At 36.3% G+C, this 27,862-nt stretch overlaps 1 protein-coding gene across 1 annotated transcript; it reads right to left on the bottom strand.

Moving 5' to 3' along the window:
* Positions 1–1,233: 1,233 nt before the first annotated feature.
* Positions 1,234–25,796, bottom strand: LOC144442229 (guanylate cyclase soluble subunit beta-2-like). Its single transcript, XM_078131509.1, has 14 exons — positions 25,674–25,796; positions 25,420–25,493; positions 13,857–13,951; positions 11,777–12,037; positions 10,693–10,904; positions 10,177–10,224; positions 8,870–9,293; positions 7,931–8,251; positions 6,987–7,135; positions 6,174–6,320; positions 5,522–5,676; positions 4,974–5,212; positions 3,999–4,154; positions 1,234–1,471 (listed from the first exon to the last, which is right to left on the bottom strand). Exons 1-14 carry the CDS (start codon positions 25,674–25,676, stop codon positions 1,407–1,409), a joined length of 2,349 nt encoding a protein of 782 aa, XP_077987635.1. The 5' UTR covers positions 25,677–25,796; the 3' UTR covers positions 1,234–1,406.
* Between the last annotated feature and the right edge of the window lie 2,066 nt (positions 25,797–27,862).

Below are 27,862 nucleotides of genomic sequence, written 5' to 3'. Positions count from 1 at the left end.
AACTTACAAAAGTGACGTGGCTCTAATGTAGGTACACTGTCGTCAATAATTGTAAATCCGCCAAATAAAATGGAACCAATATGCGAAAAATGTTCTTAAGATTTTTGTACGTCAAAATAAAGTTTATTTCTAAATTATGGCGTGTCATAATTCTTATTCCAACTTCTTGACATATAAAAAGGCCTAGTGAAATGCGAAACTAGTCGACGATTCAAACCGTTTTTGTAATTATTTACCACAACACTACTGCTAATTATTATTATAACGTATTTGTTTACACTGATGAGGAAAAGATCGTTGCCTTGTCGGCAGCATCAAAATAAATAGTTATGAACGCCTCTACACTGGGACACTATTGTCTAGATATAGATATAGAAGAAACGAATGCTACAGAAGTTCTTCATTGTTTTAAATCCAAAACACTAAGTCTTCAGGGGATAAACCGTTTGCGTACATGCCTGGATTGAAAGATTTAGTTGTCGTTGTCCGGGTTCTCAGCAATGAGTGGGGCGCCCGCAACGACGAGTCTTTCAGTGGAGTAAATGCCTTATCGAAGTTCTTAGTCTACAAATAGTTCTCATTCCGTTTAAAATTGTTTCACCTGTGGGGGCGTGCTAGTTAATTTTGATTTAAGAATTGGATAAATGGTTAATTGAAGTGGAACAAGTTGTTTATAGGTTTAAAGTAATTTTTTAATGCATATTGAAAAGGCACTCGCTTACTGTACTGAAGCATACACGTAACCACATAACCTGTAATTGACTGAACTCAAACCTGGTATTAAGATATAACTTATAAATGATCCGATACATTGTGATGTCATAGAAGGCGTGCATTGACTTTAACATTACACTAGAATAGTTTAATCGAAATTTTATGTAAGTATTTTTACTTGAGTAAAATAGTATATAACATCAACGTGTGCCACTTAAAACACTTTGCATTTATCAGTTAGTTCAGTTGATAAATAGTTTAAGGTTTGGACGGGTAGGGCTTGTGTTTTTATTTGGATTATATTTCCATTCATAGAATAAAGTTTACACAAAGAGTAACAAAACCACAATCTCAAAATTTATCTTGAATGCCTAAGACAGAACTCACGATAAATGAAAACAAACTCCATTGTCATGATGACAGCTACAAGTCTAGAAGAAGTAACGTAAATGATGAACCTAAAATTCGACCTGAAATATTGATGCAAGTTTTAACAAAATTTAGAACTAAACAATGAAGTTTTCAAAAACAAATTTATAACTAAAATATTGATGCAAGTGGTAACAACTCTTCCTGAAATATATGGAAGTTGTAGTTTATGTAAATATTTGAAAATATTGATCTAAATATAAGTTATATTTGTAGTAAAACATAAATATAATGATAAAAGATTTGATATCTATATGATTATACTATACAATACTACAGGCTTTGGAATTATTGCTGTTTCCATTACTCTTTCCACTTGCTTGCATTCCTGAAATAAAAAGGAAAGAGTCTTAAGTATTAATTCACTTTAAACGTCAAAGGGATGGTGGTGCGAACATAAAATCTCGTTGCGAGGTTTTGCAAATTTGTATCGTATGGGGGCGTCCTTCGCTCAAATCAATATTACTTCATTTGTTTGCCGGAAATAGTTGGTACCTCGGGATTATTAGTATACGAGCTGGTATGTTCTACGTTACAGCCTAACACCAAACTCCCAAGTTTAGTATTTTTACACTTGGGACATTTTTGTTGAAATACACGCAGCACTTCAGAAATTAAACTATTATTTTGATTATAATTTATCCTTTTCATATGGCCAGCTGCTGGTTTAACTGACAGGATTCCCCAGTTTGGTAAAGTTGTCTGTCGTCGTATAATTCATACATTCGGTGTATACTTTGATGAAGGTAGCACTCATTTCAATTGTGTTTTAAGATAGGCCACCTGCACCAAGTCCTTTGCAGCAATTAAAGTTTATTGAGGTCTAAAAGACGTGCCAATGTTACTCGGCACCAAAACCGATTTTACTATGACGCGTGATCATTGTACCTCAGGCCAAAAAGAAAGAATTGATTCTGGTCAGGACATTTTGTCTGACGTGATGCGACGACGCGATTTTTTTTTAAATTCTCAAACCTGTCACGCATTCTACTCATTCTGGCAGTTACTGTTCTTTTTATTTAGTACTTTAAGCAAGTGTGTATATAGGGCAGATGTCATTTGCTTGTTCATGATTGGCTCTGCAGTTGTCTTCATTGAAGTAGGGGGGGGGGGGTATTTTCGTGTCGTCGTCCCCCTCCCCCCGGATCTACAGACTGCATAGGCTGGATAAACACACACACAGATACCAAAGCGAGGGTATATAAGTGATGCGCGCTGACCAGAAACAATTCCTTTTTTGGCTTTAGAAAAGTTCCCTTAATCAATACCGACTACTTCACTTTTACAGTTGTATGGTGTTGACGGAGTTATATTGGGGAATTTGTTACTATAGCAGCAGGCGATGTAGTGACATTGTATATCAAGTTACGCTTTGATATTGGCAAATTAAAACGGACCAAAGATTAGCATGAGAATGGAAGGTGTGATTTGTATCATAAAAATGTGAAGTATCTAATTATATTGGAAAGACGAGGGTAAAATGTACTTCTTTACGGCAGAGAAAAGGCGTGTTGATGATAGGGAAAAAACAATCATACTTCTTTACGGCATGCAGGTGAAGTAAAATGATAATGAACATGACTGTGTGAATTTACCTTATTATTGATTATCCTCAATCTAAGCTTTAAGTGTGTTACTACTTTCTGCCTGTTCTTTTCTTGGCCTTAACATTGCCAATGATGATTCCACCGCCGCTACCCGATGCAACTGGGGGAAGGAAAGCGAGCACAAATACACAACGTTGGTGGCGTACATGCATGCATGCAAATTAAGCGAATATCATGCACTAACAAATGGTACATATAACATGGGATGTTTAGGTATTGGTCTTTTTATGGCGGTTCGTTGTGGGTGTTTTCATAACGTTTGGAAACGCTGAACTATTGTCTTCAAGTTGTCAGCTTGGTATATTTTCAGTTGGACAGTTACCATGGTAACGTCCCTCCTCCGGAAAATTGTCTAACCGCCATGAAAATACGAAACGCCAAAAAAACACCACAACATGCAAAACTTGGCAGACATGTCACACTGGCCATTTACTATTTTCTTATTCGTTACTTTCACCTCAGTCTTAACAATGGTTCGCAAGAGCTATACCGCAAAAGTTGTTCAACTTTAAAATAACATTGGGCTTTCGATCTGTCGTCGTCGACGTCGACAATCTTCATCTTAATTAGATTGACAAATTCCGTAGTAATATTATCAGACCCTGTGCCTGTAATCCTGGATCCCAACTTCATCACAGACGTGCACCCGAACTACCAAAATCTATCAACTGATTGATCATACCGCCATCTAGAAGTCAGTTGCAGTGTAACTACCGATATGATAATGGCATTTGTCATTCTGACGACGATATGACAGATCTAAATCTCAATGTTCGTCAGTTGAATAGTCTGTGCGTTATAACCTCCATAATGTACATAATAACGTACTCGTAGCGTTTTCGGAGAAAGTCATACGAACAAACTTTGCCTCATGCATGTGTATCAGGGCTAGAAATGTAGTATTGTCAATGCAATTTGACAACAAATCACTTTATGTATGTTTATGCTACAGCGTAAAGTAAGACGTTCTTAAACAGGGATGATAGATTCGAATTCGTCATATCTTTCTATAGTTCGTCAGGATGCAAGATATAGTCAAACGGTCACGTGCCAGGTTCATATGACTATATTGGGGTCATACAGCTATACAAGCGAGTATATGCAGCCGGTAAGCAATGATAGGGTATATGTATAGCATGATGATTGGTGAAAGCATCCTCCCCAAACGTCACCCCCCTCACATAATCATAGTGTCCCAGTTATGATAATACACCACTATATTTTTATCATGGTGACGTCATTTTATACCTGATGAGGCAGACGTGTCGGGTCTACTGTCCGGTGTACTTGATCTGGTGAATACAGGTTTAACTCTGTCGCCCTCTCCCTGTCTTCGGTTTTCATTGTCTGGATAATACATCGGAATGACGTCTTCTCTATCGTGTGTGTAGTTATCACCACCGGCTGTACAACGAAAGATCAAAAAGTTTGTACATGCTAATATCAATGCTCTTTTTGTATTTATTAAATTTTGTTTACAATGGTTCGTTTATTTTACATCCAATTACAAGTCTTTCTGTTCACTTTATTTTTATTGAAAGATAGTCAACCTTATCCCGATTACTGTACATCGAACTCAACCACTATAGTGTACCGTGTGTGATAACTAGATCTGATGTAGTTGGTCCTTATTTTCTACGCCAAGTACATTAATGGAAATCGGGATCTTGTACAAAGCTTTAAGTCTCCCCAGTCCAATAATGTGCCAATGGTATTGTAGTACAACTGATTTGACCTTTTGTGGATTAATCACTTCATACAATTATTATTATATAAGTTGATACTACAATTTGTTGCTGATATAAGGGACTATACAAATAACCTATAATGTTCATGATATGGATTGTTTCCGTGCATATATTGCACCAATATGCTTATCAGCTTTTGAGTCATCATTTTTTGAACACAAATCCCAAGTTATGACAAGAACTATGTAAATAAGGCACCAGGTGCCCATTCCCCAGTGTTCAATTAAAGGGCCAATTGTAGAGCCGCAGGAGATATGTCGATCACTAAATACGCAATTGTCGCTTTTTAGGAAAGACAAAGATATAGAAGTATATTTTTTCCTTAATTTTAGTTCATTTTTAGGCTAAAATTTAATTTCCCTTCATTGTGTTTGATATTCACTCTTGTAAAGTAAACAGCTATATATGATGAAAACAAAGAAATATTGTGTTTATCTGTGATAGCTTTTCAGACAGAATAAGTGATATTGTGTACCGTTCACTGATCTCGTGGGAGAGTACTTCATTTTGTCTGCCTTTTCTGGTGTCGACCGTCTTGAGTCGTCGCTATCAGTAATACCTGAATCACGTGACGTCCTCTGAATTCCTCGTCCCAAAATCTCGTCCTCTGTTGCATTCTCGTTTCCTTCGAGAAAGTACGTTGTCATGGAGCCCTTCCCTTTGACGATGATCTCTCCTCGTTCAATGATGTGAAATCCTTTGCCTTCCAAATGTCTGTAACAATTCAAACGTCACAGATTAATTAAACATGAAATATTGTAAATAAGGCCTAACAGAAAAATTGTCACAGTGTGGTTCCGATTACGCTCAATTTTAAAATAGGTGGTGTAGGTAGATTTTTTACTTAATTTATTTTCTTATAATCTTTTTCATATGAGAGTGTCTAGTTCAGGTAGTTATGTTTTCCGTTGTTTTCCATGTGGTCTCTGTGTTATTGGTTTCCTCTCATCAGATAATAAGTATTCACTTCTACAACATGATGTCTTCATACACATACATTAGCATCAAGCTGTGTTTACTTACCTATAAGCATCTGAACTGAGATGAATCTTCCCTGGCATTCCATGGCTTTCCATCCTTGATGCTGTATTTACAGAATCTCCAAATAAACAATATCTGGGCATCTTCTCCCCTACAACACCAGCTAAAGCCGGACCAGAGTGGATACCTACACGGATCTGTACAGAGATGCATCATACACACACATCAAATACAAGTTTAATATGATGCAACTGATGTTATGTATATGTAGTTTCCATAGCAATTTGTATCGAATTCTACGTGTGTATACTTATATGTGTGTCCGACTGTTTTTGTGTTACTAGGGATGACAGCCAGACTAGCTATGCTATTTCTTGATCCCTTTACCTTTGTATACTATACTATTTTCAGTATTGTTATGACGCTTTCTTACCATAAAGGTAAAATATATGTTATTATTACACATTATTCATGTTTATTGCCTGTATGTGATAATATATTTTGCCATGTGAGGGCAATACTTTTGAAGGTGGTATTAAACCTGACGCTTGTAATACATAATATTTGAATTAATGTTATAGGTGGTCTGTTGTGACTGGAACGTTACACAGCAACATATATAATGTAAATGCAACCCACACATGAAATGCTAAGTAAATCTCACTAACAGGTGTAGATGAAACAAATTTCTTACCCCTATTGGTTCGCCAGTTACAGGTGAACTGACTTCAACTGACGTTATGATCATCCCAAGCGCCATGTTAGCTATTCTCTGTGTGTGAGTTTTAACTGGTACAGGTAGGCCTCCAACAACCATGTATGCATCGCCTATCGTCTCAACCTTGGAACAGTCAATGAAGGAAGGGTTGTTGTGAGAAAATTCAGTCTATAGGTTCAATTCTGACTATATAAGCAAGACATTGAACTTGATGGATATTCAATACATGAGTGCAATTCACCAAGGTGACTGGAATTGGAAATTGGATAAGGAGATAAACGAACGAATGCGGAGAGAGAGGGGAGGGGAAGGAGGAAGGAGGGATCGTAGACATAATTAACTCAGTGATTACACAAAATGGGGTTGAAGACCAAGGGTACCGACTTAGAGGCATCCTCGCTTGTAAACTAACTAACTAACTAACTAACTAACTAACTAACTAACTAACTAACAAATGAAACTTGCAAGTCTTAAAAATAAAAGATTTTACTTCATTAGCGACTCTTCCTCAAGTAAATAATAAAACAAATTCTAGCCGATTATTCTAATGTGTGCGTTAAAACCTACTGATAACACTGGTGACAGGTTGCACTGCCAAAAATGAATTTCAAAACAAGATAGACAGCATACAAGTATCAAAACACTCCAATATTCAACTGGTGGTATATCAGAATCTACTTGATAAATCACACGCTAGCTCTGTAGTAGTATTATAGAATGCCTTCCAGGGAACACTGTGTATCGTACAGAATGAGAATCCAGAGTAGTATATATCTATCCATTTCTTACCTTGTACACGTCATGGACACTGGTCAGTTTATCAAACTTGACATACAAACTATTCAACATATTGACGATATCAATTGGCTTTGATTGGGAACAGATGGTTGTAAATGATACGATATCACTAAACAAGATAGTTACTTGAGCATATTCACCTGTAGAGGAATCAATGTACAATTCATATAAAATTCTTCTGTTACAAATTCACGAAATTTCGATTTCACTAGCGTGCATCTCTCCTATTTTAGTCGAGGATTTAAAAGCTGTATATGCTAGCACGTCCCAAACGGTTATAAACTGTCATTATCCAGTAACATAGCATAATAATAGCTTTCCTTTTATGTCATCCTCGACCTCTCATGTCAATGTATGGTGTCGTCTTTAGAACTTGGAAATCCAAGTAGGTATTAACAGTAACTATTGAATATGTTGGGTATTGATTGACTTATTGGGTATTGACTTATTGAGTATTGAGTTATAGGTGGCAGTCAATCGTGTTGACCGTTTAACACACCAACATATACAGCTTTAAGATATGAACACTTGATTATTAACAAGATGATAACAAATACACACACACACACACACACACACACACACATACATACATACATACATACATACATACATACATACATAGTATACATACATACATACATACATAAATGCACGCATGCACAGACACTATCATACATACATAAATGCATGATAGCATACGTACGTACATACATACATACATACATACATACATACATACATACATACATACATACATACATACATACATACATACACACATACATACATATATACAGACAGACAGACAGGCAGACAGACAGACAGACAGACAGACAGACAGACAGACAGACAGACAGACAGACAGACAGACAGATAGATAGATAGACAGATAGACAGACATATCTAGACAGACAATAATTCTCTTGACATACCTGCTTCTACCTTCTTACCATTCCTGAGTTGGTCTGCAACTTGTCTTGGTAACATTGAATGAAGTAACATATCTGTTTTCTGCTTTTCAGCCTCTAATTGTCCCATGGTCTTGCGCAGTTCTTCTTTCTTTATTTCCAGTTGTTTGCCAAGTTCCATTTCAGCCAATCTCTGTTGGTTGAAGAGGATCAAATCTCGCGTGACATCATGAAGCGGGATGTCTGCGAGATGAAGACCTCTGTCTTCCATTTCTTTCAAACTGGCAAGTCTTGGTGAACAAAGGTAAATCATGCATTCAAATTCTTCCATCCATACCATTTGACCTGCGGGGAAAATATTGACAGTCTGTAATTTGCAATAAACCTTTGGGTTAAATGAGTCTTGGTTACCCAGACTCTCGTCGCTGGGGGCTCTACTACGAGACCGCGTGCACCCAGGCGAGACTCTGGGGAAACATTGTCCAAAGTTGCCCGGAACGGACCTCTTTCCTAGAGCAGTGCATGCTGCGGAATAATTCTCGTCCAACATTGCACACTTAATGATTCAGACAGTTATCATGTCTCAAGTGACTGATACATCTTAATTACAATGAACAAGCCTAGTAAGCCTTTGAAAACTTGGAAGAAATGACAGTATGACTTCCGGTGAGGGCGAATTTGGATTATGGTTCCCCAGACTATAGTCTGTAGTAGAGCCCCGGTGGTGAGAGTCTGGGTAAACGAGACTAGTGTTTAATATGATGTTATGTACTACACTGAGGGTGCAATGTGAATATATTTGTTTTTAGAGTGAATAGTTTCTGCGTGTACTAGGATGCTATGTTATATTAGTGAAATAGTTTACGTAATAGTAGTACCTCTACCCTCGTTCTGAGAGGGAATCACTGGACCCCGGATCTCGGTACAAACTTGTCGAACAATGATCTTTAACCTTGAACTTACCTCTCAGTTGTAGCATCGGTCGTCCTTCCCATTCTGACGCCACCATAGATTTCTTCGTCTCCAAAACAAATAACTGGTTTATGAACTTTGACATACTTTCCAAGTTCCAGTCAATTTGTGGATGAATCAGATTGAAAAACACATTTAATTTGGCATCAAAGTTCCTTAACCTTGGCACAACTCTTTGAATATGTATGCCCGACTGCTTAACCCTCAAGTCCTTGTCAAACACGATATGGAACGGAAAATTGTCACAAAAAATCTTTTGATTCAACCAGAATTTATTTGGGTAGGCAGGAGTAAACCCGCCATACAGACTCGACATGACGGCTAATGATTTGAGCTGAGCAATACTTCGTCGTTTGCCAAGCGGTTTGCCTTGCTCTTTCATATTTTCTAAGTTCTTCATCACCTGTTCAACATCCTGTGAATATTAAAAAAGAGTGTTGCATAAAGGTCGTTTTGGATGAACGGTGGTAAAATGTGGTAATGGTGGAGGTCTGGACAACCATGGATGTATTAGGGACATCCATTGGACAATGGAGGTATTGAAGGACATATCAATATTTTGCTTTACGCTAAACAAATTCTTATTTTATCTTATCTTTTATCTTACTTTCGTCGAGATCGGATCTCCACCAAATTCTAAACAATTGACCGATCGCCGAGATTGATTGACAGATCCCCATTGACCAATCAGCGAGCGTAATTCTGCCATGTGCATTAGCACATGTCACAGCTTACGACAAACAGCCCAATGTCTCATTGGCAAATATATTCCAAGTTTCATTTATATCCACCCATACCTTGCTAATAATAAAGCACACAAACAAACAAACAAACACGCAAATAAACAGACAAACAAACAAACAAACAAACAAACAAACAAACAGAAGTAAAACATAACCTCTGCAAAATTCTCGTTGGCTAACGTAAATATTTCTATCACAGTCTACATCTAACATAGTTTTGATTTATAAAATACAGTACATTCCAAAGGTTTTTTTTTACCAATGTCAGTGGACTACATATGAAACTGCAGTCTACGACCGTGTCTCTCAAACTTTAAATGTCTTGAACGAGGATATGTGTCACACGGCTGAAAGCTATTGGTTGAAAAATAACGTAAAACAGTGAGGGGTATAAATGAGGTAAACCAGTGAGAGAATGGATATGCTGCAAAACAAGTACAACAACGAAGTACACGATCGTGTGATTTGTCATCATGCATTATTAAACATCCATGCAATCGGTCAGACTTCAGCATGACAAATTTTACGGCCATGCAGATATCACATATAGTAAACTTGGCCTACCTCCTCCATGTCTAAATCTATCAACTCATCCTCCACTTCCTTGGTAAAGCAGTGAAAATGAACAATGAACTCTAGTCATGACGTCATACTCATACAATTAACGAGATATTCCAAACATTTGGCAAATGTGTCATCGCGCTGTGACACGCTCATTCTTTCACACTAAATTTCAAAAGCCAAGAACTGTAACCTTTAAAGTGTTTAAACAGCGGGTGTTTGTACCATGTGACTAATTTGATAAATTTCTCCTGAAATGATATGATACTGCAAACACACTCTGGTCAATATATAAAATGGCCGATAGATAAGAGCTATTTTACCGATGCAATACAGCATTTTGACCTTTCGAGCTGTTAAAAGAACACTGTCTCATTTTCATGCTTGTAACGGAAAAAAATTCTGAAGAGGGAACATGTGTAAATCAAAGTATGATATACAAATCAGATTTATCAGAATATTCTTGTTAACTATTAAAATATCATTTTATTATGTAAGTTTAGAACTAACCTCCTTATTCAGCAGTGGTTCACTGTGTTTCCTGGTCTGGGCAACGAACTTTGGTGGTCCTTCATCTACCTGTTTCACTTCAATTTTCTTCTGAAGTATAGAGAACACCACGTGTTCTTTCTTTCCGTTTCTTTCGTTTTCATAAGACTGGTCAATAATATGCATCTTAACATCAGTTTCAAAGAACTCCCTACCAACCGCCCTAATAATGCCTATGGGATAGAAACTAAGTCAGACACATTCATTGCGTCCAACAGTTTACCATTTCCGTCCTATAGGTATTGTCAAGTAAGTCACCGGGGAGTGTGGGAAGTTAGAGAGAGAGGGTGAAACGCAAGGGATGACGGGAGAAATCACAGTGTGTTACAATATAGAACAATGTTATGTTTTAAGGAAGCTACTAAAAGCTGTTAGCTTGGATTGGCTAAATAAACGCTTTGCTTGTTGAAATTTTGCCGTTGGAATCAGTGCAGTGCACATTTAGTTTGGTGTTTAGGCTTGATGTATTGCATGTATTAATGTGTTAGGTCATATCACAGTGTTCATTTGATAGGTTTCTCTGAAACCTGTATTGTGAATAGCTATAGCTGGTATTATTAGAAAATGTAACCCAACTTTTTAAAAATGTTTGCATGTTTTCTTGGTGTTAGCTAAGCCATTTGTTGTAAAATGGTACATTTGTGGCAGAATGTATAATGCTATGAAAGCAACCACAAGACATGCAACTGTAAAATTTTATGCTCAAATTACGCTGTGAAACGAGGAAACGAGAAGTTTGAAAGTATGAAAACGATGCCGAGTGCTAGGTTGCACAGCAGTCGTACCCTATTCCATAGTGGTTTTCAGCTGTCCCACAATGCATCTTGTAACATGACTTTCAGTCGGGGCCAATGATTTAACATAGTCGATGATGAGAGATTCAAATGAGCAATTTACGTCAAATATGCAGATATATCATGAAAGCAGCAAGCCAAGAACAAAGCAGAAGTATGTCATAATGGGCCGACTAGAATGTCATGACACCGGAAACGTAACCGTGATGATGCATTGTGGGATAACTGAATGTCGGGGCTCCTCGACTTACCAACCACTATGGGGTGCATGCCTTTCCTACTTGAATAGTAATGAAGTATCAAACTATCATCTTCTGCTTTCTCACAGCGGAAAGATGGAGCATCCATTTTTTTATAGGAGAAACTAAGGTAGCTGTGCAGTGAATCCAAATTCTCAAGAAAACTTCGCAAGTTTCCACCAAGTGTCCGTAACATCTCATCATATCCAGAACGCTGACAGAATGTGAAGAAATATTCACCAAAAGTTTCCAATATGGTGTCGACGTCCAAGGCTGCAAAATTGAGTAAGATATTATCATCAACATTCTGTACACAGACTATCTTGTGATCTTGAGAAATTAGGTGTCAAAATGTCTTACAGAAGAATGTGCCTCTCGATCCACTTTGTTACAAATTCAAAGTACTAGTTTGAATCGCTGAAGACTTTGTCATACAAAAGTTTTTCCTGGCCCATTTGAAGTAATAAAAGAGCTCGCCATGCATCATTTTAGGCGTTATTCGGCGGCGGCCATTTTGGATTCTAAATTACTCGACTTTGGTATCATTTTGCCTTGTATCTCAAATTTTTTCTTGGTCACCCGTACTATTTTTCTTTAATTTCAGAGCGAATGGGTAGGAATTTTCTTGAGCAAAGTAGCAGCAAAAGTGTAATAGTTTTATTACTACTTTAAAAAGATTTCAGCATTAACAAAATATTGTCTGTCTTAAAATTCTGATGATAAAATACCAATGTACAGTGCGGCAGACAGAACGGCAGACATGTAGTCGAAATATGTTGACCCCCAGCTTACACTTTACCAATTTCTATTCTTATTTTATTTCATTTATCGTTAGCCCTGACAATCCTGTCATTTGCATACTAGGTAAACATTCTATCATTTATAGACAAACTTAATGATTGAAAACGGTATTGAGTCACTATTTGCTGAATATGTTATTGCTGATCGACGATTCGAGACTGTTAAAGTAAACAAGATACGCTAAATACATAGCGAGTCTCTTGAGTGAAGGGTTATCCAACAGGGGTCGACAGGGTTATATTTACTCTCTTGCATACTTATTACACATCATGGGTATCTCCAAACCAACTGCAAACATACCAACATAGTGGACAAAAGAACCAGGATTTATTTCTGGCAATTAAGTTCAGAATTGTAAAGATACGATGAATTGGAGCTACGGTGTGAATGTTTACAGGGTTACAGTTGTTCACTCAAATGTGCAGTGTGGAGAACCACTCAACATTCACTTAAACAACCGTGTGTAGTTCGGTAAAGTTTTGGCGTCATTTAGCCACAGGTCAATGAACCGTCACTAGTGATCATGATTAGCTAATCATATAAAATGTAAGCATACAGAAACTTTTTTGTTGTATTGCTTTCTGATTGGATTTGTTCCTAATATTTTGATAAATTTTGGAAATTCGATATAACTTTGTGTATATGGCGCCACGAATATAGTTTTGTATTATGTTTTTTTTTAAAGTTAACAATGACCTGAAGTGTGTTGAAACAGACTTGGTTCAAACATGGAGCGAGGTATAGGGTGACGTTAGTCCAATCCCTATACGGTATCGTTACCATTTACACCTCCATTCGTGTGGTTTAGAGACCACGTTGGCATCCAGACTATGGTGAGAGGTACCTATGGTTCAAAATAGATTTATCAGTGTTCTCGCTCTCGTGGTATCTGATTGGATGGCAAGACTTTCAGGTTTGGGCTTCTGATGTAACGAAATACAACACTGAGTGAACGTTGCCGTCGAGAGAGGACGGTACTTTAGGACAATCAGACTTCTATCTAGACATATTAAATGCTGTCCTGTTAACTAGTCAGAAATCCATGCTGCACTTCATCTTGGACGAATGGCATGAATACATTTACATTTGAAATGATACTAGGTTCCGGATTAATTCGTACACATTACTATAGTCTGACAGTGCGATATTTTATGAATGGTACATTTTTGGCATAGATTTGCAAGGGTTGGAAACGACATTAGTTTATGAATAAAATCATGATGACATACACCCACTTTGACACCTGCTATCCAATATTCATACCAGTTTACTGCTTACTTATAGAACTTACATGCAACTTCTGATGCTGCTTTAACGAGTCTAATCGTGACGTCATCATCATAGCCCTCATACGTCAGAAAGGAATCATCCACTTTGGCTTTTTTTCTGTTGATAAAAAATACAAATGGATTAACGTTGCAGAAGTAAAAGACAAACGGGGACTAGAAATTTGACGAGAATCATTAAGGTAATGAGGCCGAGACTTAATTAGCTAATTAAATGATGGGTGTGAATCTATTGAGTGTTGCATTATAATTGAAAAGGTACGATAGATGTGGTTCAAATAAAATACAAACATAGCACTTTAGGAGCTCGAGTTCTCATAGCAATGCTCTTATCAACGAAACTTCTGTCATTCAAAATATTGAAAGGAATTTGCCCAACGAAATTGAAGTCTTAAAGCAACCGTTCCCGCACTCTGGTAGCACAATGCGCAATATCTAGATTAATATCGGTCATGTATACTATAAGTCTCTTTAGAAAACGGTGATAATAACTCCGAATTGCAAAATGAAAAATGTGGAAAAGGGTATTTCAAAACTTTCAGTAGCACTACTGTTAGGTATATGTATTACCGGTTTGCTCATTTCAGAGAGTCATATTTCTATCATTTCTATTACCACCAGCTGTGAAGCCATCACACAATATTTATTTCATAGCAATACTTGTTCAATCTCTAAACTTCCGCCTTGGAAGCTGCACAAAACAAACTTCCAAAGCGGAAGTTCACTGGTGGTAATAGAAATATGACAGCATAGTGAAAAGCTTGTAGGCCTGTAAATCAATATAGGACACGGTGCACGGGGACTTAATGAAATAATACTGAAATCAATTAGTGTGGGAGAGAATTATATGAATACATAATTTCTAATTGGTCTATCAAGAATGGAAAATTAGCTCTATATCAAGATTTGAATAATACTTCCATGTCCTGGAAATTAAAAACGCTCAATTGAATATATTTGCTTCCTGCTAAATTATTTTCTAGGTGTTAGTACCTTCTTAGACTTCGCAGTTTCTACATGTAAGAGTATAATCTCACTGAACTGTACAAAAGAGCTAGCAAACAAAATTGTAGCCGAGGGACATCTTGTCAGAATTAAACCGGATGCATAAGTACACATGATTCTTCGCTGAAAGAAATTCTTAGCTAGCAGCAGTTGTCGATAATACCGTACATCTGTTGATTTCCTATACTTTGCAATTGAACGAGGAGAAAATTGATGCAAGTCATTTCCTCCGCCGGTCGTTTTTGCTAGAATATATATTCAAATTTTCAGGCGACAGAAACCTACTTTTACAAACTGGCACGTAGTTCTTTGTTGTGTAAAGGGAAATTCCAGTCAGGCATATTTCTGCCTTAAGTACACTTGTATTGATCAGGCAAAATAAAAAAAAGGTTTGTTTCCGATAACATGACTCAGAAACTAGGGTAGGTAGGTCGGAATTTCATTTTATTTTACTTTATTTTTTTTAAAAATTACTTCGACTCCAAGATAAAATACTCGGTGATCACAATACTTCCATGAGAGTTTGATGAGGTTTAAAAGAAGTAAATGAAGATGATTTATAACTTAAGTAGACGAACACGTTATGTAGACTGTACTGTTAGTCTAAAAAGTCCTTAAAAAGTGACCACAGATGAGACAAAGGCATGAAGGTAGTACACGGAAATAGAAGTAAATTGATACCACTTTACCTTTAGGGCCGGGGGCTTAGGGTTAAAGGAAAAACGTTTGGCGATGACGTCATGATTACCCTAATCTCTTTGTCTAGACACTTTATCCAAAATCCCATTTAGTTGGTAGCAGTAATCAATATAAGTGTACTGAAGGTAGAAATAAGCCTGACTGACTTTGATGTCTTTTATGTTCGCCAATAAAGTACAATTTCAATCATATATCAAATGAATTCTTTAAAGTCGATAATATGAATTAATTTCCTTGAACATCATAACAGAAATGTATATCGACCCAGACTATCTAATATATCATCTAACTGTACAACCTTTGCTGACTTTATAGTACTAATAACTTAATATGACATTTAATTTCACCCCAAGATAATGCCTTTACTTTTTCCATACAATAAAAGCTTTTTACAATTCAAAACTCTAACACAGTGTATTTGTTCCTCTTTGTCATTTCTTTAAATGCGTTATTACTTCTTTGGCCAATGCAATCACGAATTCCCCCTACAAGTATCCCGAGGCTTATCGTCACTATCACAGTCGATCGTTCACACGAAATGTTACACTAGCTTGTAGTGACTATAACAAGTCTCCTTAAGTGGAGTAAAGACGACATGCATCTTTAATCGCCAAAAGGTTTCGCTTTGAACTGTTATTGTGTGCTTTGATATTAGAGGGAGATGATATGACTTTGTTTGTTTGTTTGTTTGTTTGTTTGTTTGTTTGTGTGTGTGAGTATTTTGGGAGGAAATAAATTTTGCTTCAAATTATTATTAGTATTCTGCCCTTAAAACTGACCTATTTCAATCTTAACTCCCACTCACTTTATACACACTTCTCTCTACATCCTTCCGTGTTTTCACATTGTTTCTCTGTATCCTCTCATTTTGTTAGTAGTTCTGTGTCTGGCGCATTATAAATTTGCTTTACTATTATTATTATTATTATTATTATTATTATTATTATTATTATTATTATTATTATTATTATTATTATTATTATTATTATTATTATTATTATTATTATTATTATCATTGTTCTTTTTACAGAAGCATACTTAACCAACATTAAACTTGCTATTGGCAGAACTCAAACCAGGTATTAAGCACGGTATAATACACCAGATATAAAGATGGTAGAAGGTACTAGTAATTTGATATTATGTATTAATACTACTATTAAGATTAATGTCAATGATATTCAACCGTGCTAAGAATGACAGGGCGATTGTTAATGCCAACAGAGGTAGCCTCGATATTAAACTTAGAATGTTCGGGTTAAATCAGGTTTCATAGAAGTATCTTCACCCGTGTACACAACTGAAGCCTATAAACTCAACTCTTGGTATTTTTGACGGACGACAGTCTCTGTGAATGACCCTTCCAGCACCACAAATTAAAGTTCCATTGTGTTATGCATGTTGGACAATGTTTTGACAACACGCGTTTTATGTTTTGACTACAAAGCAAATTATTACCTTCTGGGCGTCTACTTGATTCCAATTCACCTACTTTAGTGTCCCGTTTTTATGACACAATGTCATCCCGCCCATATTTTTAGTTCAATTGAGAACGCTATACCTAGATAACGCATTTTTACAACTTCTACATTTTATCGTCAGGCGCGACAAATATCTCACTAACATTGCTACATTTCAAGTTATCGTCTGGTTCGACAAAAATCTTACTGTCATTGTTACAATTTATGACAAAAATTAAAGTACAATTGTTACATTTTAATCTTGTAAGGGTGTGGATCACCTAAAGTTTGTTCATGCAAAGAAAATGTAACAATATTGGACATATTTTTGTCGTCAATGAAAAGTAACAGTCTTAGTAAACCCTTGTTGACATAAACGATAAATTGTAGCAATGTTAGTAAGATGTTTGTCGTCAGACGATGTGCTGTTTTAATTTGGTAAACAGGGTTTTATTGTAGATGAGTTGTGTTTTATTGTAGATGAGTGTTGCACATGTGTTGTTTGTATATAAACATGTACATCAATTGACTGTAATGTGATCTAACGCGGCAACGTTTGTTTAGCGTCTTGGGTAACATTTATAAATTAACGTAATATTTCTCCGGTTTTAAATAAAATTTTGGCAAATAATTGAAATAAAACAATTTAACATCGACGTTATACTTAGCATCATGATGTTACAGCGGATTACGTTAAGTAACACTTTGAGTAGACATTTTTATAAAAAATCAATGTTACATAACAAGTATTCATTTTATATGTAAGATTAACTTTAAAAACCACTTGTATCTGGATGTGCTGCTAATTTGTTCATATTTGTAGTCCGTCACTTTTTCTATGGATTATAGACTTTGACAGTAATTTTTTTTCACTCATGGTGTACTTTCCACCATATACTTAATATTTTAATATCGATTGTAATTTTTCAGTCTGATTTGATCTGTAGCCAGGCTATGTGTTAAGTGACATGATATTGTTAAATCAATATCTTACGTCACGTAGCACTCAAGTCAGGAAATCAATCTGACAGTTTCTCTGATATTAAATAACGTCAGAAAATCGAAAAAAAAATGAAATTTGAGAAAGCACTACTTTACGTAATTTTATCAGATGTCGATAAACTTTGCAGTAGACAAGCACGTGTTCAAATGTGTGGATGTGAATTCTGATTTGATAATCGTCATTGTTTTAAATCAAACAATACGTGTTATATCGTATGAAATATTGCATAATTATGAATAAAATTTGGCATAAACTTAGCTTAATGGCCCATATTTTATATACAATAGTCGGATGCCGCAAATCCATGCAGGATTAAAAAACTACAAAAAATCAAAGGGAACTATTTTGGCGGGAAAATATTGTTGTGTAAAAGTCAAGAACTATTGCTATAATCCTAGTCTGACATTAATTTTAAGTGTAGCAAAATATTGACATAAACGTTACAAGAATTTCTTTCACATTGGCGCGGAAAATGATAATATTGCAAATGTGAACCTTATGAATTCCGATATGCGCTGACGGCTGAGACCGTAAACGAAATTTACTGATTTACGAAAATAACGTTATCGTTCGCGTAAGCCAGTGGACATTTTTAGGTTAAATCAACAAAAAATGAGTATAATAATGAATACTGAATATTGATGACAGAAACGTGAGTTAGTGTTGCCTGGAAGAGGACCGTTTACGACGATGGCAAATGTCCCTATAGTCACTAAACCTCAGACAACCAACACCACCACGATTACATCTTTGTCTACTATGCAATAAACGACCTCGCTATCTGAAACTGAACAAGGCAATCGTACGTGTTACATGTATGAGACAACAAAAGGTACATGAAAACGCTTTTTAGAAATCATTGAATAATAATTCAAATAATGAACTAAACTGTCTAAATTCTGACAGTGCTATACTATTAACAGTGATGTCAAGGTACTGAGGCTAGGGTGTGGGAATGAACATTCTATGGTATATTAACTTACTCCTCTCTCCATGCACTTTCCTGACAGCGAGTAAATACAACAATGAAAGTTCCCATGGATTTTTATCACGTTTCAAAATAGGACAGCCTCTATCATATTACCCTTGGTATGAGTGTGTTTGTTCATGTTTTGTACTTCGCGCCGATTTTCCTATGAATGGCATTCAACGTTTATGAAATCTCATACCTAACTATTTCAACTGAAGAAGGTGGTGAAACCATCCATTCCAGTGATAATCTGGTCAGTTACATTCACTGGCAGTGGCAATATGAGTCGTGGACGATGAGAGGAATTAACACTTCTAGTAATCGAGTTGTCCTAATTATACGTCACACATACAAGCTAACCCATTTCTGGGGTTCGAGATTCCTACTTCTCTATTTGTTGATAACGTAATGAAAAACACAACTAACATTACATACTTAAAATGTTACATTAAATCATTCAGAAATAAATCGGCTTTATCTACTCCTGGAACATTAAATCATGAATTTTTCCTTCCATTTACTATAATCCCATTAGACATCACTCTATTTTCTGTTCACCCCTTTCTTCGAATTTAGATGATTTGATTTGATTTACGTTATTCTGATTTGATTATATGTATCACCATTTGCTTTTAATGGTCAACAAATATTGCAATGTCCCTTTAAATGTAGGTCACATGACGTCACTCTAACAGAGTGTCAGTGTGTCCATAGAATTTACACATAACGAATTGACAAGAAAATATTGGTGGCCGTACGAACTTTAAACGCCGATTCGGCCATGTTGCACCGCATATGTAGTAGTAGTAGTAGTAGTAGTAGTAGTAGTAGTAGTAGTAGTAGTAGTAGTAGTAGTAGTAGTAGTAGTAGTAGTAGCAGTAGTAGTAGCAGCAGCAGCAGCAGCAGCAGCAGCAGTAGTAGTGGTAGTAGTAAAAAAAATGGAACACCTTTACTCACATTCCTACATGGACTGTGTTTCAGCTAATTATTCTGCAGGGTCTGTTTGCAATCTTTACTGTTTACCTTCGATTACAAAGCTTATATTTACACAAGCACTTCACTAAATGTAGGAATAGATATGTACATATAAACAGATAGTGATGAAATAACGCTACTGGTATAGACAATTTCAATCATGACTTTTCAGTCAATATTTGGGGTGTAAATATGGACGAATGAATGAACAAAGACTAAATATACCCAAACCTAACATGATTGATAGCAATCAGCCTTTGCCCCGTAGCGAGAATACATTTTAACAAACACTTGAATACATGAATGCTTCTCCAAACAAGTTCGAACACCAAATGAAGCAAATGTCTTCATCGGTGGACCATTATCGAATAATGGTTCTAAAAATGTCATGATTCATCCAAGTATTCATATCAAGCTGATTTAAAGGTTCGACAAAGAGAACTTCACCTATTGTACAATTATACGTTGAAATAAAAAAGACATATTTATAGTCAAAGACTGAATAAGTGCTCTTGGTGTACTGTTCAGGCGAAAATGCATTCGTTGTACCCACACCCTCTCCCAGTCATTGAGAGTTGTCTGATTGGCCATGAGTTGCTGTTCTCATTTCATCGGTTGAGTGGATTTCCAACGGTGTACTATAGAACAGCCCTATGTACATCCATTCTCGGTTATGGCCACAGAATTGTAAGGAACACTTTGTTTAGAATCGTCTTGCGGTAACTGATTAATGCAACCCTCTGTCAAAGGTCCAGAAACATGACCAGGTCACCTCTAGATCTATGTTCCGTTTCTTTTTAAAGTTTTCATTTGTACTATCCAGACCTAAATCAATCATAAAGGTGGCACGGCTTATGGTCGTATCTGTCATAATAATCTACAAACACGATGTGTCCAGAACAAATCAAACATTGTAAACCAAAATATATGATCTACTGAACCTCGTTCACTACCGAATTGCACGCTGTCCTGTGCTAGTACTACTACAGAAACATTCCTGGCCAGGATGAGAATTGATTTTACTACCTCACACACATAAACAAATTTGGGAAAATATTTGATATGTTTTTTGTAGTCAAATATATTTATTTCAAATTTAAGTATTTTTAAATAAATATTTATCAAGTAATTTCATTGTATTGATCCCAATCCAGAATAAAAGGGAGATTTCCCCAAATCTTTAAAAAAAAAACTTCAAAAAGTTATCAAATCTTGGCAAACTACAGGATAGTAATATCAAACAAACCAAACAAAGAAGTGAAGTATATTTGTATAATAATATTCAACACAATAAAGTATCACATCTTAATAAGTACGACAACGACAGATATATGTGAATCTGTCACGTGATCATAACAAATATATGTTCTAAAAACAAACAAGTCGGAAGAGAGTTATATTAAATCGGAAACCCGACAGTTATTAATAAACAGAATAATGTTGTAATGAGGAACGTTGTTTTGCGTCGAGATAGTCTAAAATTCTGCCATAGTATTTGACAAGCAATAACGGTAAATGCTTCAGACCATGCTGTTACTTGCGGTTCAATGATGTTTATTTGGTGTCAAGGGAATCACTCGGCGTACAGGCAACAATTGACAGCAATTTCCACACTGGCATAATCTAGACTAACTATAGACGCGTACTGTCTGGGCAGTTTCTCTACTGTTGTAACGATGTATGAAGTGAATGACATTTCTATCTAAATATCAACCGGCAAATTTCCCTCTCCTAGACACGTCTCATTTACGTATCTCCGGGGCACAAGCAAACACCTGCGGTGGTCTTGAAGGTTTATTAGTGCCTATAGTATGTTTGGCTGCCACTCACCCTAAGTTTGGCTATGTGTTATGGACATACGTGCTTTCAAAGAGCGAGTGTTGTGATTTTGACGACTTTCTCACGGCACGTATAAATCTTACACAAATCACTTGATGGTAATAAAAACACAAAACTCTACTTTTTTATTAGAATTGATGCTTGTTCAAGTGATGTTATCCAGCCCCCTAACAACCTGAGTCGAATTTTAGGCTTCCTTTCTCAATACAAAGTGCGGGGATTTTTTCAAGGACACTTTACAATTACTGTTTGGACAGCATAAGTTTATTTTGGATTTAGGCCACGTAAAACACGAAGTGTTGAATCTCACAACAAGCAACAGGTTTGAAATATCCAGACACTGACTTTTTACAGAAAGGAAAAAATCCGTCACGCTCGCAAAAGCCGCCATGTCACGGTGGCACAGATACGACCGGGCAGATACGTTGGCATATACAGTTTACCTTTTCAGACATTCAAGTCACTCCGAACGTTAGTTTTCAAAATATGGTGATAATTCGAAAATGATAACGATTCTACACAACAATCCGTTTTTCGATCACCGTAGACTTTGTGTGTGAAATTACAAGAATCATTAAATTTAAGTCTACAGACACTCTGATGAACGAGGTTAACATTTCTAGTATCACGAGAGATTACATGCCAAGCATTTATATTTTAGTACTCAAGAATGACAGTAATCATCATGAAAGCTAGCGCTGTCAGTAACTCTCAACTTCAAGTTTGTCCTTCGCTCTAGTTTATATTCGTCATAAATCACCCAAGTTCATTCTCTCATAGATTATTCAAACTAGACTAGATAAATCTACACATGATATATTTGTACGTAAGATTGAGTGAAATATTGGGTATCCGTTACAGTTACAAGTAAGCACTGGCCTATTATTCACAGCAATAGTTCACCTAGGCGTACACAAATCTAACAATCTGTAATTACATTTTATGAATTAGAAATACCATATGGTTACAAGGTAGATACACGCTCAAGATGAATACTTTTCAAGTAGATACAATACAAACACGCTACCAGTACAATTAGTTCCGCCAAATATGGTCTGGCATCGTTATTTGTCGTATAAATCAAGTTTACTTTGTATTCGGCTTGTTTACAATAACAGCAGACAAGATGAGAATATTAATATGCGGTTTGTTTCTGGAAATTGAAACTGAAAATTAAGAAATTTTCATGACGAGATTTTGGCGACCTACTTCAAGATAAAACACTTGTTGATTGGACAATACCAACGTACTTTCTCGTGATTCTACTTTTTTTTCAGTGATGTGATGTGATGTGATGTGACGTGGTGTGATGTGATGCGATGCGATGCGATGTGATGTGATAAGCTTATAAGACGTGATACGATACATATGTTATACAATATGATATGATATGATATGGTATGATATGATATGATATGATATGATATGATATATGATATGATATGACATGGCATGGCATGACATGACATGACATGACATGATATGATATGACATGACATGACATGACATGATATGATATTATAGGATATGATGCAGAAATATATTTGCTTTTGTCGAAATTGGTTTTCTAAGACAAAGGTATGGTTATGAGTGTCATGAAATCTACGACACACCAGCTAAGAGGTCAGATTTTAATTTTCATGCTCCTCTAGATCATGACGTCTGACAACATTTTTTGATATGATATGTGCAATGTCATTTTATCAGCACATAATCCGATGACGTGCGGCCAAGATGAGAAACATTTGTTTTGTAAATACCCTAACCTGTCTGATGACCCGACATATTTGAATTCCTACCTATAGTCAGGAGGGAATTGTGATAAGTAACTTGGTAATTAACCTTGAACTTGGTGTGAACTCGTGCTGCAATCTTTTGCTGAAGGTCCAATGATCAATAACACTTAGATGGTCGCCTTAAAACAGACACGGAGAATCAGTTTCGAGGGTAGACTGGTAGCTACGTGCTTTCCACTCAAATCAGATATAACAGTCTAGTTTTGTTCACGCAATAGTAGTATATATATTGAGAAGATGTCAGTATTACTTAACAAATACAACAACACAGTGTGACTTCAACAATCACAATCCGACCGCAAAATTACTTAGTACACAAAGTGGAGTTTGATTGATACGTATAATATTGCAGCCGTCACACCCTTTTTCTCAATTGATTGAAATACAAATCTACGTCGAGTGAAGGGGTTCATTTTCTTTTCATACTGTGTACTCGTGTTTAAGGCAAAATCGACAAGGTTGAAGAATCGGTTGAATTGTAGACAATGCGTCATGACGGGCAAATACAGGGAGATATATGCGATGTTGCTAGGAGCATCGCCAAAAAGGTAATTTGAAAAAAACAGATATGAATATTTGATATTTGAGTGGCGTTATGTCAACTTCTTCAAGTCGAGTAATAGGATTACGACATTCCTTTCGTAGGTTTTGTCAGGGACGCATACACACAAAATGTGTCCCTGGTTTTGTACAGATCACTGCCCGCGTATTCAGAACTTACAAGAGAACGGTGTTATAACATGCGTCACTAGTTGCATATACCAGATTGTCTCACATAACAGTATCTCAAACTGATCAAGCTTGTAAGTTGTAGGATGATTTACTGTTACTCTCTGTCCCTATTTTCACCTTTTTTGTGTGGTTCAAGGCTTTGCCTTATTCCGCACGATTTACATACTTTATCTAAATCCTACTGTTTATTCGGACATTGGTCTCGTATATATAGTGTGTCAAACGTACGGTAAAGTCGTAAATCGCACCTCAAACAGATATCGATTGTCAGGGACGAATTGTTCAGTCAGCTCGTCCCCTTAAATGGGCTATTTTCCAATTTAAAAGTAAAATGTTTGCAAAGCATGTATGTGTGTGTGCGTATGTATGTATGTATGTATGTATGTATGTATGTATGTATGTATGTATGTATGTATGTATGTATGTATGTATGTATGTATGTATGTGAATTGTAACCAAGATCGACAAGAGTTTTCAAAAACTTTGTTCGTTTTCAGACTGGTTACACTCGATGTTGACTTATAAAAAGTGTCACCAACAATATCGTTACTGTACAATGGGGGTTACTGCAAAACATCTGAAATTAGCCCACGATGGCACCATCGATGATGTTTTCAAATGTCATTACCATAAATAATGAACTTTGGATTGAACGCACAAATCAGTGATTAGCACTCATTAACTCGTTAAAGATGAAGTTGTCAATGACGTGATATTGTCTATAGGCAAGTGTTATAACCAATTCATTAGGTGAGTGTTTCACTGATTACAAATTACAACTCTTCAAGCAAGTTAATTGCGTAATTATGAAAGCTTTACTTGAAGTCACTTCACTCAATTTTTTTTCATTTTCGAACTCTAAATTTGTGACCCACTTTCGGTCACACATACTAGGCAAAATTGTTGTATTTTAGTGAGGTGCAGATACGAGATCTTGGTTTCATTTTGAAATAAGATATTAAAAATGTCAATATAAAATGGTTGAGAGAGTCAACGAAGAATAACCCACGCAGGTGTTTTTTGTTCCAAAAGGCACACTCGGATTGTATACAAGTACAGTACATTTAAATTTAAAAGAGATGTACTCACAAAATCTTTGTCCATGCAGCTTCTCCAAATTTTTCAGTCACCAGCGCCTTAACGCATAGATTGATGAAACCATACTACAAATAACAGAAAAAGAATGGGGATGTGTCAGTTATGATTCTCCGTTAAGCCCACAGTGTGTTGTGAAGAACGGTACACCCCTACTACATATACACATGTACAGGTAGATAGCTAATGTTCCCTTTTGTCGTTTTCATGACTTATTCACATCGAGAGAAAGTCCAACTTTTACCAACCATTTTCCCGCCTCTTCTAAAGTCTCTACCACACGGCAGATGTTAGACTCTTCCACCAATTCTCGGATAAGTTCGATAGATTCACGTACGACATCCGATAGAGCAGTGTAAAGTGTGATAACATTAGATCGGGTGTAATTTAAATATGAAATGCACAAAGGTGTGTGCTGGATTCAGGAATAGACCATTATTATACGGGGAGGTTCACCACAGTTATCAGTAAATTCGCATGGAACAATTTCTAACTTCAATTGTGATCAAACTAATAACGAGTAACTCTAATAAAACATATTATTCAAACTCGTAAGCTTCACTAGATTAAATGTACGTGTAAGTTTATTAGTCAAATTTCATTCCAAAATTCGCTATTTCATTAAGTTATTTTTGCTCATAGATTGAAAGTAGTCCCGGCCGCGATCCGTAACGCTATCAGTTTCTTTTGTTTGATGCTGTGATCGTCTATATGACAATAGTACCTGGTCGTGTTGTTTTTGCCCAAAGTTTGGTTGTCTTGGCAACTGACCAACGCCAACAACGCATACTTTCTCCTCTCTGGCGGAGTTACCCCTGCTACCATTGTTCTTTTGTCAGTACTCAATTTGTGTTTATTGTGCAGCGAGTAGTCACATACTTGGTTTATGTGTACGTACGGTCATTTAAAGAGCAAGGTAAATAAAACTGTAGGGTCATCGAGGTCAGCTTAGTCTTTCACATTGAAAAAGACAACCCGTTATACAATTAATTCGGTACATGTAATTGATACGATTGACGGGAATTTATATCCAGGTCAGATTGACTTTTATCTATGATATCTGACTGTTAACTCGCACTAGTGTCGGCGATGCGAATTTTCTGGTTAAACGATTCATCTACATTACTAATACTTAAAAAAAGAAATCTTCAATGAAAAATTTTGGTCTCACTTCAAACGTTCACCTGAAAGTAAAAGCATTCGTTTTCTGTGATAAAACTGAACCAATAGATGTATGGTGAAACCATGGAAACGGTCATTCTCAAATGATAATGTCATCATCGTCTTAAAGTATTTAATTCAATTTATTACATGTTCAACGTCACAATGAATTATTTCAAGTCGACTTAAATTTAGATTTGCATTACCAAGTTATGTACTCAGGTGAGTTCCTCGGCTACTGTAGGATTTTGGTGAGTAGTGTGTTACAAACACTAACCCTATTTGTGAGTATTAGCACAGAAGCTGGATGGCTATTTATGTCATTGTTACAATTATTGTTAAAATAACCCACTGCCGTACAAACACAACGATTAACTGAGAATAGATGACGTCGTGATCACATGTTTTATGTAAACACCACATAAACAAACAAACAAACAAACAAACAAACAAACAAACAAACAACTGGATGGTCTCAATATTTAGCATCAATTGTTCTAGCTGAGTCTTGAACTCACACTCAGACATGAGCCAGAGTAAGTCCTACAGTGATCGCTCATCATTCACCCATGTTTCTGGAGACTGGTCTTTGGCGTTCGAACTTGGCCATCATTAAATGATGACCACGCTGAGTGACCAGGTTCGTAAGCCAAAGACTAGTCTAATACTGAACTGATTCATGACCAAAAAAATTTATCGGTATTTTTTATCATATCGTCATATCAACAAATCCCAACTCTGTAGGTTTCTAGTACACATCCTGGCTAGCTTTCTTTCTGTTCCAAAAGCATCACTATAGATAAACAATTATTTAAGGACCTCACTGCAATTTGACTGATTTTCAGAAGGACATTTGTGTAAATCATGCTAGCCGCAGGCACGTACACAAGACAACTTCAAATACAACGTAATGCATCTAATGCCAAGTTCGTCGTGCTTTCAAACTGAGACCATCCTCAGAGGCCAGAACTAAATATTTTGCCAACTGGATTTCAACGACTACAATTTGTCAGGTAAGTTTGCTGTAGTTCCAAATTGAACACACCAATTTGTCCTACTATTGTTGTTGTTCAGTCGAAATATCCCAGGAGAGTAATTTCTGAGAAGGAGACCATACGCCGCACAATCTTTCCTTTTTAACCAAATAATCCCGAGGCAAATGTAACAAAACGGCGTAAAAAAATGAACACAGCACACAGGTAAAATTACTTCATTCAATTTAGTTCCAAGTTATTGATTTTTGATCAAAGATAAAAATACTGCTAAGCTTGATATA

The sequence above is a fragment of the Glandiceps talaboti genome, chromosome 11 (genome assembly GCF_964340395.1).
Source record: "Glandiceps talaboti chromosome 11, keGlaTala1.1, whole genome shotgun sequence".
Taxonomy (NCBI): Eukaryota; Metazoa; Hemichordata; class Enteropneusta; family Spengelidae; genus Glandiceps; species Glandiceps talaboti.
The sequence above is the reverse complement of the archived record's forward strand: the minus strand, read 5'-3'. Positions and strand labels throughout refer to the sequence as shown.